Source organism: Mobula birostris, chromosome 7 (genome assembly GCF_030028105.1).
Source record: "Mobula birostris isolate sMobBir1 chromosome 7, sMobBir1.hap1, whole genome shotgun sequence".
In the NCBI taxonomy this organism is placed as follows: Eukaryota; Metazoa; Chordata; class Chondrichthyes; order Myliobatiformes; family Myliobatidae; genus Mobula; species Mobula birostris.
Window position 1 is genome coordinate 42,322,480 of NC_092376.1, and position 15,051 is coordinate 42,337,530.

The 15,051-nt window shown below is 42.9% G+C and overlaps 1 protein-coding gene across 2 annotated transcripts; it reads right to left on the reverse strand.

Moving 5' to 3' along the window:
* Positions 1-2,062: 2,062 nt before the first annotated feature.
* Positions 2,063-8,613, reverse strand: gpr12 (G protein-coupled receptor 12). Of its 2 annotated transcripts, none has more exons than XR_011886705.1 (2): positions 8,555-8,601; positions 2,063-2,120 (listed from the first exon to the last, which is right to left on the reverse strand). XR_011886705.1 is itself a non-coding variant. In XM_072264300.1 (2 exons), exon 2 carries the CDS (start codon positions 8,291-8,293, stop codon positions 7,310-7,312), a length of 984 nt encoding a protein of 327 aa, XP_072120401.1. In that variant the 5' UTR covers positions 8,294-8,314; positions 8,555-8,613; the 3' UTR covers positions 7,006-7,309. The 2 variants fall into 2 exon arrangements, 1 of the variants encoding a protein (XP_072120401.1); XM_072264300.1 differs by lacking the exon at positions 2,063-2,120 and adding an exon at positions 7,006-8,314 and having other exon boundaries at positions 8,555-8,613.
* Positions 8,614-15,051: the final 6,438 nt, after the last annotated feature.

Below are 15,051 nucleotides of genomic sequence, written 5' to 3' on the forward strand. Positions count from 1 at the left end.
ATTTCCCCAATGCCCTCAAATATAGATTACATTAGTTTTTCTATTACTAAAGTCAGGTTGTAGTTCCTAATTTTTTCTCTCCTCCTTTCTTAAATAGTGAAGACATGTTTGCTACTTTCACCCCACTGGGAACTGAATCAGAATCAGAATTAGGTTTGTTATCACTGACATATGTCATGAAATTTGTATTTTTGCAGCAGCAGTACATTGCAATACATTAAAAATATTGTTACAATAAAAATATTCGAAAATAAGTAGTGCAAAAAGAGAGAAAATAGTGAAGTTGATGGGTTCATGGACCATCCTGATGACAGAGGGGAAGAAACTGTTCTTAAAATGTTGAGTGTGGATCTTCAAGCTCCTGTACCTCCTCCCTGATGGTGGCAATGAGAAGAGGGCATCTTCTAGGAGGTGGGAATCCTTAATGATGGATGCTGCCTTTCTGAGGCATTGCATTTTGAAGATGTTCTCAATAATGGTGGGGCTAGTGCCCATGATTGAGCTGGCTGAATTTACAACTTTCTGCAGATTTTTCTGATCCTGCGCATTGGCCTCTCCATACCGGATAGTGATGCAACCATTTAGAACGTCTCCATGGTACATCTGTGGAAATTTGCTAGTCTTTGATGACATACCAAATCTCCTCAAACTCCTAAAGAATTTTAGCTGCAGCTGTGCCTTCTTCATAATTGCATCAATATGTTGTGCCCAGGATAGATCCTCGGAGGCGTTGACACCAGGAACTGTTTACCCTTTCCACTGCTGGCCCCTCTGAGGACTGGTATGTGTTCTACCGGCTTCCCCTTCTTGAAGTCTACAACCAGTTCCTTGGTCTTATTGATGGAGTCAGTAAGGTTGCTGTTGTTGTGATTGCACTCAACCAGCCGGTCTATTAACTCTTGAATGGCTTTTCTTCACTAACAATGGCGAATTACTAGATTGCATTTGAGCTGCACCTAGCCACATGTAGTAGAGCATAGAGCAGCAGGGTCAGCATCCATCCTTGACATGCGCCTGTGTTCATCACCAGCGAGGGGGTGTTACAATGAGTGACTGGTAGTGGGCCCAAGTGCAGGACACAGACCTGGAGGTAGCATTAACAGAAGTTTATTTTACTAATAGTTATCAGGAAGGCCGGAGAGTGAGGATTAGATGCTTACATGGATGTAAATTTTGGACAACAAACCGGAGGAACCTGGACTTGGACTCGGACATGGAACCTGGACTCAGACTCAGACACAGAGCCTGGACTTGGACTAGGACTTGGACACGGAGCCTGGACTCGGACTTAGACTGGGACACAGAGCTGGGACTTGAACTTGGACATGAAACGAACAAAACCAAACAAAGACAGACAATTCGTATCTTGGCTCGTAGTAGCGGCAAACGGCCTGCAACACTCAGCCGGACACGGAACGACAAAACCAAACAACAGTCAATTCGTATCTTGGCTCGGAGGAGGGGCAAACGGCCTGCAAAACTCAGCTGGACACGAGACAACAAAACCAAACAACGACAGACAATTTGTATCTTGACTCAGAGTAGTGGCAAACAGTCTGCAATCCTCAGCTGCCCACGAAAACGCCAGAATTCGTATCTTGACTCGGAGCAGCAGCAAACAGCCGGCTAAACTCACCTGGACACGAAAACGACAGAATTCACAAAGCAACCCTGGGCACTGAAGCAACTTAGAATCCACTATTCTCGGCAGCCTGGAACGTGCATTGCCGCCCTGCTCAGGAGATGGACCAGCACTGAGTCCATGTAGGCCAGAGCTTTTATGCTGCAGGTTCGGATGAAAACCAGGTGCCCTAATCAAGGAGTCCCGTAGAACAGGGGGAAAAGGAAATGAACTGAAATGAGGAGTCAATGGACCAAACTAGGATAGGAGGAGATGTTACTTCCGATCTTCACTGACTGTGGTTTCCCGATGAAGAAGTCAATGTTCCCGTGGACTGACTTTCAAGGGCTCTATAAGTCATGTTCTCATTATTTATTTATTTATTTCTTTGTTTGTACTTACACAACAATGGGTCTTCTTTTGCATATTGGTTGTTTGTCAATCTTTGTGTGTAATTTTTCATTGATTCTATTGTATTTCTTTGTTCTACTGTGAATGCCTGCAAGAAAATAAAACTCAGGGTAGTATATACAGTAGTGACATATACACATTTAGATAATAAATTTACTTTGAACTTTGAACCTTTCCCTGGGTCCTCCATGGAGTCTGACTAATTTTCTCTGCAAATTCTGTATTCTCTGATAAAATTTCTCCTGTCCCCACACATGGCAAATTGTTGCTTTTTTACTACTCTGTGAAAACAGTTATGATCTGTGGTAAAGTTTCTAACCAACATAATCTGATAGTCTTCTTTCTTTTTCCTTACCAAATCCTTAATTCTCTTTGTGAAATTTAAAAACTCCCCAGTGCTTAGGCTTATTACTTTTATTGGCAATATTATGACTATCAATTAGTTTTTTTCATATTATACAGTACTGGATCTGAAAGAGCTTGCTCCCATGTTGGTTTTCTCAACATACTTATGTTGAAAACTGTGTCTCACAAACTCCATATCCATTCTCTGCAATGCAATTGCAAACTTGATTTGGTCTGTCTATATGTAAGTTAAAGCCGTCCATGCTTATGGTATTACCATTGTTCTATGCACCCTCAGTGCCCTGTTTCCTGCCATGTTCTGCATTACCACTATTATTTGGGGGCCCATGGACAATGCCCATCAATGTTTCCTGCCCCTTACTGTTTCTTATCTCCATCCAAATTAATTCTGATTCTTCTATTTTCTGAACTAAAATTCTTCCCTTCTGTTCCCTTTAATTCATTTTTTTTTTAAATTCAAGGCTACCCCACCTCCTTTGCATTTCACCCAACTCTTCTAAAAGCTAAGTGTCTTTTAGTTCTACTTCCTAGCCTTGGTCACTTTGCAACCACATCACATACTCAAGCTTTTAGATCATGCCCACTTCTTTCTATTGCTTCTTTTAGTTCACCTCTCCTGAGCATTCAGATGAAGCACCTTGAGTCTTGCCTTTTTAATATGATTAGGGGCACACACCTACTTGCAGTCCCATCCTGAGAGACTCCAGTTATCATTTCTCATTTTGCTACCCTGCACTATTGCTTTGTGCTCTGACCTTCTAAATTACTATTCCATAACCCCCTCCACATCTCCCTTCACTGCCCCCATTTCCCAGTGTTATTTATCTAAACTTTTACTAACTTGATCCTTTAGGACACTGATCCCATCCTGAATCCTGTCTCAGTGAAGCAGCTCCTACATTTCCCATCAATGGAAACCCATTCCTCACACACTCGTCTTCCAGGTTCACATATTCACTGATCTTATCCTTTGCAAATTTTCATATGGTTCTGGTAGTAATTCAGAGATGATGACATTTTTTGTTCTGTTTTCTTTTTCGTAACTGTTCAATTTCCTTCTGCATAAGCATGAGTCATGGTACCCATGTGGCCCACGGTTACTAAATCTTCTGGCCCTTTGAGCTGCACCACCCAGCAACCCCTGATATAACTCCCAGACAATTTACTATAACCAATTACCCTAACAACCTGTACGCCTTTGGACTGTGGGAGGAAACCAGAGCACCTGGAGGAAACCCAAGTGGTCACGGGAAGAATGTACAAACTCCTTACAGGGAGTGGAGGGAATTGAATCCGTGTCACCGATGTTGTAAAGTGTTGTGTGAACCACAACACCTCCCTGCTCCTCGCATTCTGAGATTCTTCCTTAACCAACTAGCACCAAGCAGACACTATTCTTCAGCTCTCATGGTTGACTTTGGATCTACCCTCCTTTTATAACCTGCCCTCTGTTACCATTATGCCGCACATCACAAAGATAGCATGACACTATTACAGATCGGGGCTTTCCGGAGTTTGGAGTTCAATTCCAACGGCATCAGTAAGGAGTCTGTACGTCCTCCCCGTGGAATGTCAAGGGCGCTCTGATTTTCTCCCACAGCCCAGAGAAACATCAGGTAGGTTAGTTGGTCATTGGAAATTGGCCCATCATCAGGTCAGGGTCAAGTGGGCTTGTCGGGGATTGCTGGAGCTACATGTCTTGAAGGACCAGAAGGGTCCACTCCACACTGTATCACTAAATAAATTAGATAGATTACAGTCCTTTACCTTCTCTGTTCCTAATGGCATAACTGAGAAGTTCTCATCCAAATGTGGCACCTTCATTGAATTCTTATAGGAATGATGAATGAATGGTATGTTGCATCCGGAATTTTTTCCGGTTGGCGGGTGATTTCCTTCCACGCCGCTCTGCCGTATTGGGAAATCGTGTACGAGGCAAGTTGCCTTCTGCCAGGTGAGTTTTTTTTAAAGAGATCACCAGCTCTTAACCCAGCACGGATGGAGAGCGTGCAAGAGTGCTGGCTGGATTCGAACTCAGGATCTCTCGCCCCGAAGTCCAGCGCTGATGCCACTACGCCACCAGCCGGCACCAGTATAGGAATGATAATGAAATAAAATTACTGCCTACTGGTTTGCATTTAGTGTAATGGTTGCTTTATATTATTGCGTAGTTCTGGCAAAGGCCTGGTACAACTCTGAGTGTGGTAAACTTTACTGAGGAGCCAACAGCAGTATACAGACAGCATTAGTGAGAATCTAGAGCTGTTTAATGGGGATTTTGATCTGGTTCACTGAAGGAGATAGTAAACAATGTGAACATTAAACATCAAAAAAGTAAATTGACAATAAATAAGAAACATTAGATGAAGTCAAATTTAGGCAGTCTCTTGCCAAGTCCTATGGATCTTCATTCCACTCCACTGAACAACTACAGATTTTATAGTTCTCTACAGTTTTAGTAAACTGACTCAAAGAGGCTGCATCACAGCAAGGAAACATGGAGAAAGAGCATACATAGAACATTATTCTGTATTGTAGGCTTAGATACTTTGGTAGTGATTTACTCAGATTCTATCCATGATTCCCCAAGGCTTGTATCTGCATAATATCATTGGTTGCCTGAAGGAGGATGTGTTCCACTCTCCAAATCTCTTATAAGCAGAAATTCATCAAAAAAATTAAGAAAACCACGTTGACACAAACTCAGTTACTTTTAGATTACTTACTGAAACAAAAAATTACTAAGAATAATTTGTAAATTTATTTCAGAATGTAGAAGGCTTTAGAGGTGACATTTTGTTACCTGCTTTTGGTTGCCCTGCAAGGTTAGTAGAAAACTGCCAATATTAACCACAGACAGGAGGTACACAAAATCAGACCGAAGCAACTCACTTCTGTTCCCCCTCCTACACTGCGGGATTACACCTGGCCACCATGTGATCCAAATTTAGGATCCCACAGTGAGGATAACTGCAGGTATGAACTTAGTTCTCACAATTATGTAACATAGCACACAGACTTTCTGCCTATTTCATTCACCTCCAACATAGAAAATGCAACTCAATTCTTTAAGAAATGACTTTATTTAATCACATTTTATGCATAGAAAATTAATAACAATTTACAATGAAAATTATTTTCATTCAAATGATAAAAGGAGAATGCAACAAGAACCAGTGCTGTTTCCCTTCCTATATGACATGATTGTGCCTTTTTTGCTAAAATAAAGTGCATTTCACTATGAATATATAAAAAAACACATTTCCACATAACATGGTGCTTTTACATTTATTGTTCAGTTGCATTTTGACAGCTATAAACAGACAACAGCAAACCTCCTCTCACACCTGGCATTAGATATTAGACTATTTTATATACTTACAAACACTACTTACAACCTCAGACTACAGTACTTACTATAAAAAGTAATTTACCAATCATTTACCAATCTATCATTTTAGATTCTTGCTGGCAATGTTCAGTTGGTCAATAAAGGAAAATCTATATAGCAGGGTGTAAATAACATGGACTAATCAAGTGGCATTGACTTAGTACCTGTCTCCATGTAAGAAATCACTGCCTCCAATAAAATAAAGTGCAAAAAAGTGAGTTAATAATAAATATTTCTGCAGATTATGAACATCTCTGTGAATACTTCTATGGAGGCCAAGTCATTGCGTATAGTTAAAGCAGAGGTTGACAGGTTCTTGATTAGTCAGGGCATCGAAGGTTACGGGGAGAAGGCAGAAGAATGAGGTTGCGAGGGAAAATAAATCAGCCATGGATCAAATGGCAGGGCAGACTCGATGGCCAAGTGGTCAATTCTGCTCCTGTGTCTTACGGATTGAAAATAATATTAATTTTGCTACATATAATATGCATGGTCCCTTTTATTGGCTGCAGTTTATTCAAGGAAACTGTTTTCTTGATTCATTCCGGAGGGTTTTAATTTCAATTTCATTGTGCTGAGTTAAATATGAAATAGGAAGTTTGTTCAGATACAAATAAAGTAAAAAAAACATTCACAATACCTTTGTTTCTGTTAAAATATTTCTGTTTTATAATGACTCTGGCCCAGAGCATAAAATATTGTTAAATAATAGCTTAAAAGCCCAGGGATTTCTAACAAAGTAGAAGCTAACATTAAAGTGAGAAAGGGCATGGGATCAAAAGCAGTACAGTATTGTGATTGCGAGCAACAATTAGGCCAGTAACGAGACCATTTCGAGTTGGTTATTTTTAAAATGCGCTTTCACTCTTCTACCACCCCCATCCCCCACAAAACTTCAGTTAATAATGCTAACAATAAGTTTTTTTAAATCTACATCCAAAGGAATAGGAAAACAAAGTTAAAATCTAAGATCTGCTGTTCACATATTAAGACTACCGCATATTAGATATGATTCGGTCTCTTAACTTTTGTTTATTGAAAGTACAATACATCATCTAAGGAACCAATTATAGATCTTTCACATTGAAAACATCGAAGTGTTGAAAGTCCTGGCAAATATATATGTAGTTACATGTTACGGTATTGCTCTAGGTATAGAAAATGAAATTAAGAGAACTTAAATAGTTCCATAGTTTAGAAATGGAGACAACCATCTTCAAATAATTTAAACACCATAAAATATTTATACATTACACATCAGCAAGATAAAACCGGTAGCCGCGATAATACGTTGTGTTTTAACCCCGAAAGTTGGGCGGGAAGTGACAGTGGAAGGGAAAGTGATCGACGTCGGCTCCCGTCCTAGGACAGCTCGTAGGAAACTCACCAGCCCTGGAGAACAAACCTGAAGATGAATGTTTTAAGAAGAGTTGAAGATAAATAAAATGCGGCGATTTGACAGCAACAAGGAACTGCCTGAGAAACATACTGTTAGTGTGAGCAGCTCCATTAGCAATTCATTATACGTCGCTGGGGGAACGCGCTCGTAATAAGATGTTAGGGGGAATACAACCGCAACATATGAGCCAAAGCGCCTTCTGGATCTCCTGGTTTCGGAAGGCGTAGATGACAGGGTTAATGATGGAGTTATAGGTGGCCGGCAGCAGAGTAGCGTAGGTGTAGATGGATGGGTAGGTATAATCCGCTATCAAGCAGTAAACGGTGAAAGGCATCCAGCAAGCAGCGAAGGTGCCCAGAATGATGGCCAAGGTGGAAACTCCCTTCCTGGTGGTCACGTAGTGGGACGTGGCCAGGAAGTGGTGCTGCAGGGCGATCTGATGGGCGTGCCTCATCACTATCTTACAGATCTGGATGTACAGCTGGAGCATCATCGCGAACATCAGCAGGAAGGACACGGAGAGCACGGCCACGTTGTTTTTGGTGAGCGGCTTGATGACGCTGCACGTGGATTCATCTTGCAGGCAGTTCCAGCCCAGCACAGGTAGAAATCCCAGGCAGGTGGACACCCCCCAGAGAACAACAAGCATGACGTAGGTGAAGGTGACCGTCCTTTCCGAGTTGTAAGTCAATGCATAATACAGCGAGAGGTAGCGGTCGATGGTGATGGCCATCAGACTGCAGATGGAAGCGGAGAAGGAGGCGACCACCAGCCCTACCGTCACCAGCCTGACCGCCTCTGACCGCAGCAGGTAAGCGAAGGCGAAGTTGGCGATCAGCCCGACGCCAGCCAGCAGGTCCGCCACGGCCAGGCTCCCGATCAGAACGAACATGGGGGCTCGGAGGCTGGGGCTGTGGAAGATCGTCACCACCACCACGGCGTTCTCGCAGGAGATGACAGTGCCTGAGGTGCAGAGCAGGATGTCCCAGGGATTTACGCTGTCCGGGAACGGGACGACGGAGGCGCCCGCTGCGGAGGTGTTCTCGGACGACTGAGCCAGCCAGCGACCATGTTCACGGGATGTGTTCTGCAAGTCTGGGTTCATTATCTTTCCTTCGGCCTAGCGCTGGCAAAAGAGAGGTGTACAGTCAGGGTTACCGCACACATCAACCGTTCACTCCAAGTTAAACCTGCCTCCTCTCGCGAATATCGACAGTGAATCTCTCCCACTGCATCCCTGCCCGCCCCCAACATTTGTCCGCAATTTAGAACTATTACAGCGGTTCACTGAGATAGGAACATCTGAATCACAGAATATGCACAAATATTAAACAATTAAAAATGTTGAAAGCACTCCGCAGGTTACCTCGGCTGCTTGATGCATAGCCTCCATGTGCTCCTTCTCAATGCACCATCTCCCCTCGCATCTCTTTTGTCCCGCCCCTCCTCTCCGTCTCACACCCCCCACCCCCGGCCGCCGGACCGGACCGGGCCGGAGCGGAGCGGAGCGTGGGCCGGTGCAAGAAGCCGGGCTCAAGCCGTCTGTGCGTGCCCGCAGGTCGGTCGCGGCGCTGCTACCCGAAGTGCGGCGGTGCGGCACATCGCTGAATGAGCTGGCTGCATGTGTGAGGGGCAGCGGTGAATCACCGCACCGACGTCACTCACAACAGCCAAAGGCTGGCGGCGGCAGCCAGACGGAACATAGAGACCTCCGCGGTCACCAGAGAGCCCCAGTCTCTGAGCTTAGTGGGGGACGTGGTTCGCGTCTCGACATGAGCGTGCGAGAAATAAGATAGTGATGGAGACGCTCAGAAAACATTTCTGTGGGGGAGTTTTACCCAGATTTATCTACCAAGACTGACCACAGGGCTTTCAGACCAGGATCTAACCAATTTTACAAAACGGGATTATTGGATAGACATATGATAAAAAAATAAGTTAGGAGCAAGTTGATTTATGATGAGAAGCGATGTATCGAATGATTCTCGCGTCTTAACAATTGAATGAGCTTGCTGACTTTTACACCAATGAACTAAGTAAATGGTAATATATCTAAATACTACAACCCAGATGCCACATTCTAAATCAGCCACCACACCAGCAGTAAATGCGTTCACCCGGGAGGCAGGCCGGAGAGGGGAGAAATGGCATTTTAGTTATTAGTTCTGAATAAAACACAACAACATTAAATGATTAAGTAAACTTGTCTTTCCATGATGCCTGACTTTGTACACTACCTCGCTGCAACTATTATTTAAAACATGTTTAAACAGCATACGCAGAATACTGTTTATCATCGTAAATATCAAAATATTAGTAAGTAGCTTCTAAATACAACAAGCCTTCATAAAATTAAGAAATTTAGCATAAGAATGTTTCCAAAAGTGTTAATCTAGTCCAAACTAACCCAGTCTCCTAGAATCTGTTGCTGTGCAGTCTAAAACTGACGACAATCTCGAAGACTTGCACATACCATGAAGTTAGAAGAGGAGTAAGCGATAGAGATGGAAGCAGAAAGTCGCATAAGACATAAATATTGACCGTAATGTTGTACGCTCATCTTGAGCTCGGTGTAGGCAAATGTGCATAGGTTGGGGGTGGTTGGGGGGGGGGCTTTGAGAGTCCATGCACACAAATCTTAGAAAGACAGGAGACAGGTCCTACAGAAGGAAGAAATTTATCCTTCTCTTGTGCCCGTTCTCAATCAGCCCCACCTGGAAATATATATTAGGTTTTGCGAACCGCACCTCTAGAAGGTTATGTCCTTGGAACATAAGTTCACGAGAATCTAACAAAGGTAAATAGGTTTAAAGTATGAGAGCAGATTGTACTGAGTCGGATATAGACGATGCATCAGTAAGCTAACTAAAGTATTTTTTAAAAACATCGAAATGTTTTAATAAGGTCGATACAGCCTATTTCCTCCAACGGGGACTCAGGGAAATTTTCGACTTAAATTAGAGCAAATCAATTCAGGAGCAAAATCACAAGGGATTTATTTTATATAAAGGGTGGTATGTATCTAGAATTCTCTCCAAAGGTCTGTGGATGCCAGGACAATTAAGCTTTTCAAGGCAATAAGATTAAATTGATTTTATTCTGTACATGAACATGGGTGCAGAAATAAAACTGTTATGGACCAGTCAAATTTTAATCAAGTGGCAGAATGGGTTTAAGCAGATGCTCCTTTTCCCAAATTTCCTAAACAAAGGAGGCGATTTTTATTTTGAAGAATAGTGTAAGCCATTTGCTATTTATTTCTAATCAGCTTCAGCCTCCTTTTTTTGCACTGCTTCTTTGATTTGAAATGTATAGTAATTTCATTTCTTTGCACCATACTACTACCACAGAACAATAAATTTCATGTCATATGTCATTCAAAAACAATCAAATTTTTATTGGTGATAATAAATCTGATTCAGCTCTGATTCTGATTCTGAAATCCATTCACCTTTTTCACAGCTCCCTGAGGTGCGGGATTTTATGGTGCTCTTTCTACAGACGGGAGGAAGGTACTGTGGACTTAGGGTACCAGAAGACTCACCAGATTCACCATAAGAAGAACCTGACAGTAATTGGTGACCAGAGTCTCTTCTGGAGTGGCTTTTCCAACATAATGGACCAATACCACAAAATAAAGACAATCCAAGGTGATTCCACACCAATGTTTGCATAAGAAGAATGGAGATCCTCTTAATGTGGTGGACTGGGTTCTTTAAGCAAGGTGCTGGCCGCTAGGAAATATAGAGATGTAGTTACTAGCCCTGGAGGAGGATTAGCTCCAGGGAGCAGACTGGAGCAGAAATCCATTCATCCACATGCTATATATTCATTGTAGAGGGATGTGCACCAGAGCATGTGAGAGGATTTTAATGTGTTATCTTGGCTTTCCGATATGTCATATTGCTGTTCAGAATTGTAGTGTGAAGAGGGTCACTTGGTTTGCATGGGATTTTTATTCCACAGGTTCCTGATGAAAATCATCTCATTACACATTGAACTACTAGTGCCTGTCTTCTCCACTCACCTGAGAGTTGTGTCTGTGCATGTTGAACAAGAACATTTTTCCTCCCCTCTTGCTGCTTCAGCTAGTTGGGCTCTATCTCATGGTCCTCAGATTCAAAGTGCAAAGTAAATTTATTATCAAGGTCACTATATACTACCCTGAGATTCATTTTCTTGTAGGCATTCACAGTAGAACTAAGAAATACAATAGAAACAATGACAAACCACACAAAGACTGACAAGCAACAAAAGTGCAAAAGAAGACAAACTGCAAGTGCAATAAATACTGAAAATATGAGTTGTAGAGTTCTTGAAAGTTCTGGATTGCCTTGCTTTTCTTTCTTTATTTGATCAACAAAGTTGTGCTGTGTACAGTAGACATTCTGTGATGAACTCACTGCAACTGTTTGGCATGAACAGCAAGCCTCCCCCAGCAAAATCTTTTCTTCGGGGGACCTATTACAGCTTCCATTATGATGTTGGCTCTAGTTGTATCTGCACTGGGCTTCAAGATTTCAAACAGGAGAAGCAAAGGGAAGCCCTTGTTCCCCAGGATCTATTCCTCCGGCCAGTGTTGGCTATTGTAAATATCTGGCAGTGAAAAATGCCTCAGGATAAAGCAGCTTCCCAGAAACATTGCATTCAGCATGACAAAGTTCTGATGTGATCCATAAGGTCCTGCACACTGAGGAAATGGAAGCCTTTCTTGTTCATAGAAAAGTCTGGGTTATTAAGGTGCATGTATTATTCATCAATGAGGCTTAGGTGAAATTTCATGCTCTGGGCACCTTTGCTTCCTTCCCAGGGGTCCTGAAACCACCCTCTGTGAGTTGCTGAGGCATCATTTGAATGCGTATCCCTGGAAATAATGTTGGGAAAATTACTCATTGACAGTTTAAGCATTTTCTGTGGACTTTGGGATGTTGCTTGAGCAGCCTGCAGTCAGTTCTGAAAGTTTTCTATCAGGACTCCTTTTAAGTGGTGAAAAAAGCAGCATACCAACCTGATTTCTATCTACCTCCATTAATATGAAAAGATGTGAGGAGCTTTTCTTTCCAGTATGTCAGTTTTGGTGGAAAAGAGCAACAACAACCTCTTACTCAATGTCAGCAAGATCAAGTGACTTCAGGAGGAGGAAACCAGAGGTCCATGAACCAGTCTTTATTGGGGGATCAGAGGGGGAGAGGGCCAGCAACTTTAAATTCCTTCATGTTATCATTTCAGAGAACCTGTCCTGGGCCAACACGTAAGTGCAATTATGAAGAAAGCATGGCAGCGCCTATACTTCCTTAGGAGTTTGTGAAGATTTGGCATGACGTCCAAAGCTTTGACAAACTTCTATAAATGTGTGGTAAAGAGTATATTGACTGGCTGCATCTCAGCTGGACATGGAAACACCAATGCCCTTGAAAGGAAAATCTTACAAAAAGTAGTGGTAACAGCCCAGCCCATCACAGGAAAAAAAAGCACTCCCCACCATTGAGCACATCTACACAGAGTGTTGTTGCAGGAAAGCAGCATCCATCATCAAAGACCCCCACCATCCAGGTCATGCTCTCTTCTCACTGCTGCCATCAGGAAGAAGATACAGGAGCCTCAGGACTCACACCACCTGGTTCTGGAACAGTTATCACCCTTCCATCAGCAGGCTTTTGAACCAAGGGGGATAACTTCACTCAACTTCACTTGCCCCATCACTGAAATGTGTCCGCAGCCTATGGACTTATTTTCAAGGACTATTCGTCTCATCTTCTTGCTTATTAATTATTATTTCTTAAATTTATTTTTGTATTTGCACAGCTTCTGTCTTTTGCACACTGGTTGTATGCCCTGCTGGTGCGGTCTTTCATTGATTCTATTATGGTTTCAGATTTATTGAGTACACCCACAAGGCAATGAACCCCAGAGCTGTACATAGTGATGTACGTACTTCGATAATAAACTTACTTTGAACTTGAAAAGCAATGAAGTGCTGCAGTAGCATGACGGTTAGTGTAACGCTTTGCGACCAGGGTTCAATTCCAGCTGCTGTCGGTGAGGAGTTTGTATGTTCTCCCCATGACCACATGGGTTTCCTCCGGGTGCTCTGGTTCCCCCCAGCGTTACCAAGACGTACAGGTTAGTGGGTCACATGGGTGGGTGCAATTGGGTGGGGTGGGCTTGATGGCCAGAGGGCCCATTACTGTGTTGTATCTCTAAATAACGATGAATAAATATAACAAGGGGGTGAACTTGATACTGGCCAGTATGAAAGTGAATAGTGCAGGAAGCGAATAGTGCAGGGGCAATATAGACAAGTGAAACCTGTAGACAGTGATATATATAGGTATCCGTTAGTCTCGTGAGACCATGGATTTGTGCCTTGGAAAGTTTCCAGGGCGCAGGCCTGGGCAAGGTTGTATGGAAGTCCAGCAGTTGCCCTTGCTGCAAGTCTCCCCTCTCCACGACACCAATGTTGTCCAAGGGAAGGGCATTAGGACCCATACAGCTTGGCACCAGTGTCGTCGCAGAGCAATGTGTGATTAAGTGCCTTGCTCAAGGACACACATGCTGCCTCAGCCAAGGCTTGAACTAGCAACCTTCAAGTCACTAGACAAACGCCTTAATCACTTGGCCACGTGCCCACACATTAGACAGTGATATGATAAATAAAAATAAACAAAGTATGTAAGATTACTGTGGGACAATGCTTGTAGCAAAGAAGTTCTAGAAGTCCCATATAATCTATTTTTAATCAGAATTGTGGATATACCAAAATTCACATAATTGAAGTAACAGTGATAAAGAAAATTACAGCAGTTAGATTGACAAATCACCTGAACTGATGGACTCCATTCCTGGATTTTAAAGGAAGTTGGTGAGAACATTGCAGTTTGCAGAGACATTCTGGAAACCAGAAAGCTGAGCTTTGAAAGTTAATGTGAAATACTGTAAATGGGACCAGGTTTCTCAAGATGCAGCCTTAACTACAATGCATGCCTAGCAGAACTGACTGCAGATAACATTCTGGAGAAAATTCTTCAGAATGAATGGAGTAATTTTCACTTTCAGTGGTGATTAGACTAGGCAGTGAGACAAATACATTTTCACAAGTGTACTTCCCACAGATTTCAATCAGGCTGGGGTGTAGGGGAAGGCTATATCTCCACCACCACTGTTATCTCGCTATTCGTGCTCTCTTTTTGCAGTACTTATTTAATTTTTACACATATTTCATATTGTAATTTATAGTATTTTTTATGTATTGCACTGTACTGCTGCTGTAAAACAGAAAATTTGACAGTATATGACAGTGATATTTAACCTGATATTTAAACTTACCTGAGAAAAAAACAAATGACAACTATGATTTCATCTTACTGTCATGGTCCGGTCCGTGAAGTCCGTATTCTGGTTCACGGTCTGCTCCATCGACCCTTGCTCCAGGTTTTCCTGTCTACCCTGTTTCTGTTCTTGTTGAGCTCTAATTGAGGCAGCTGATGCTCGTTGGGGCTGGCTGCATAAATACCTTCAGAGACCAGGGTGCGGCTGCTGGATTGTTCTTGTCCTTACTCCTTGTATCCCTTCCTCTGCCTTCTGTTTCCTCGCCTGTAGCCTTGCCAGTAACTCTCGCCTCGCCTGAAGTTCTCATTTTGCCTTGCAATGCCTGAAGCCCTGCCTTGTCTTGCCGGTAACTCTCGCCGTGTCTGAAGTTCTGTCTTGCCTTGCATTGCCTGAAGCCTTGCCTTGTCTCACTGTCTTGTCCTGGAGCCACCCCATACCTAGCTCCCTTCCAGTCCCTTGCCTCCGTTGGATAAGCCAGGCCATCTTGCCGTTACCTGCGGTTGGTTCTGTCCCTTCCTGTCCCCTGCCTCCGTC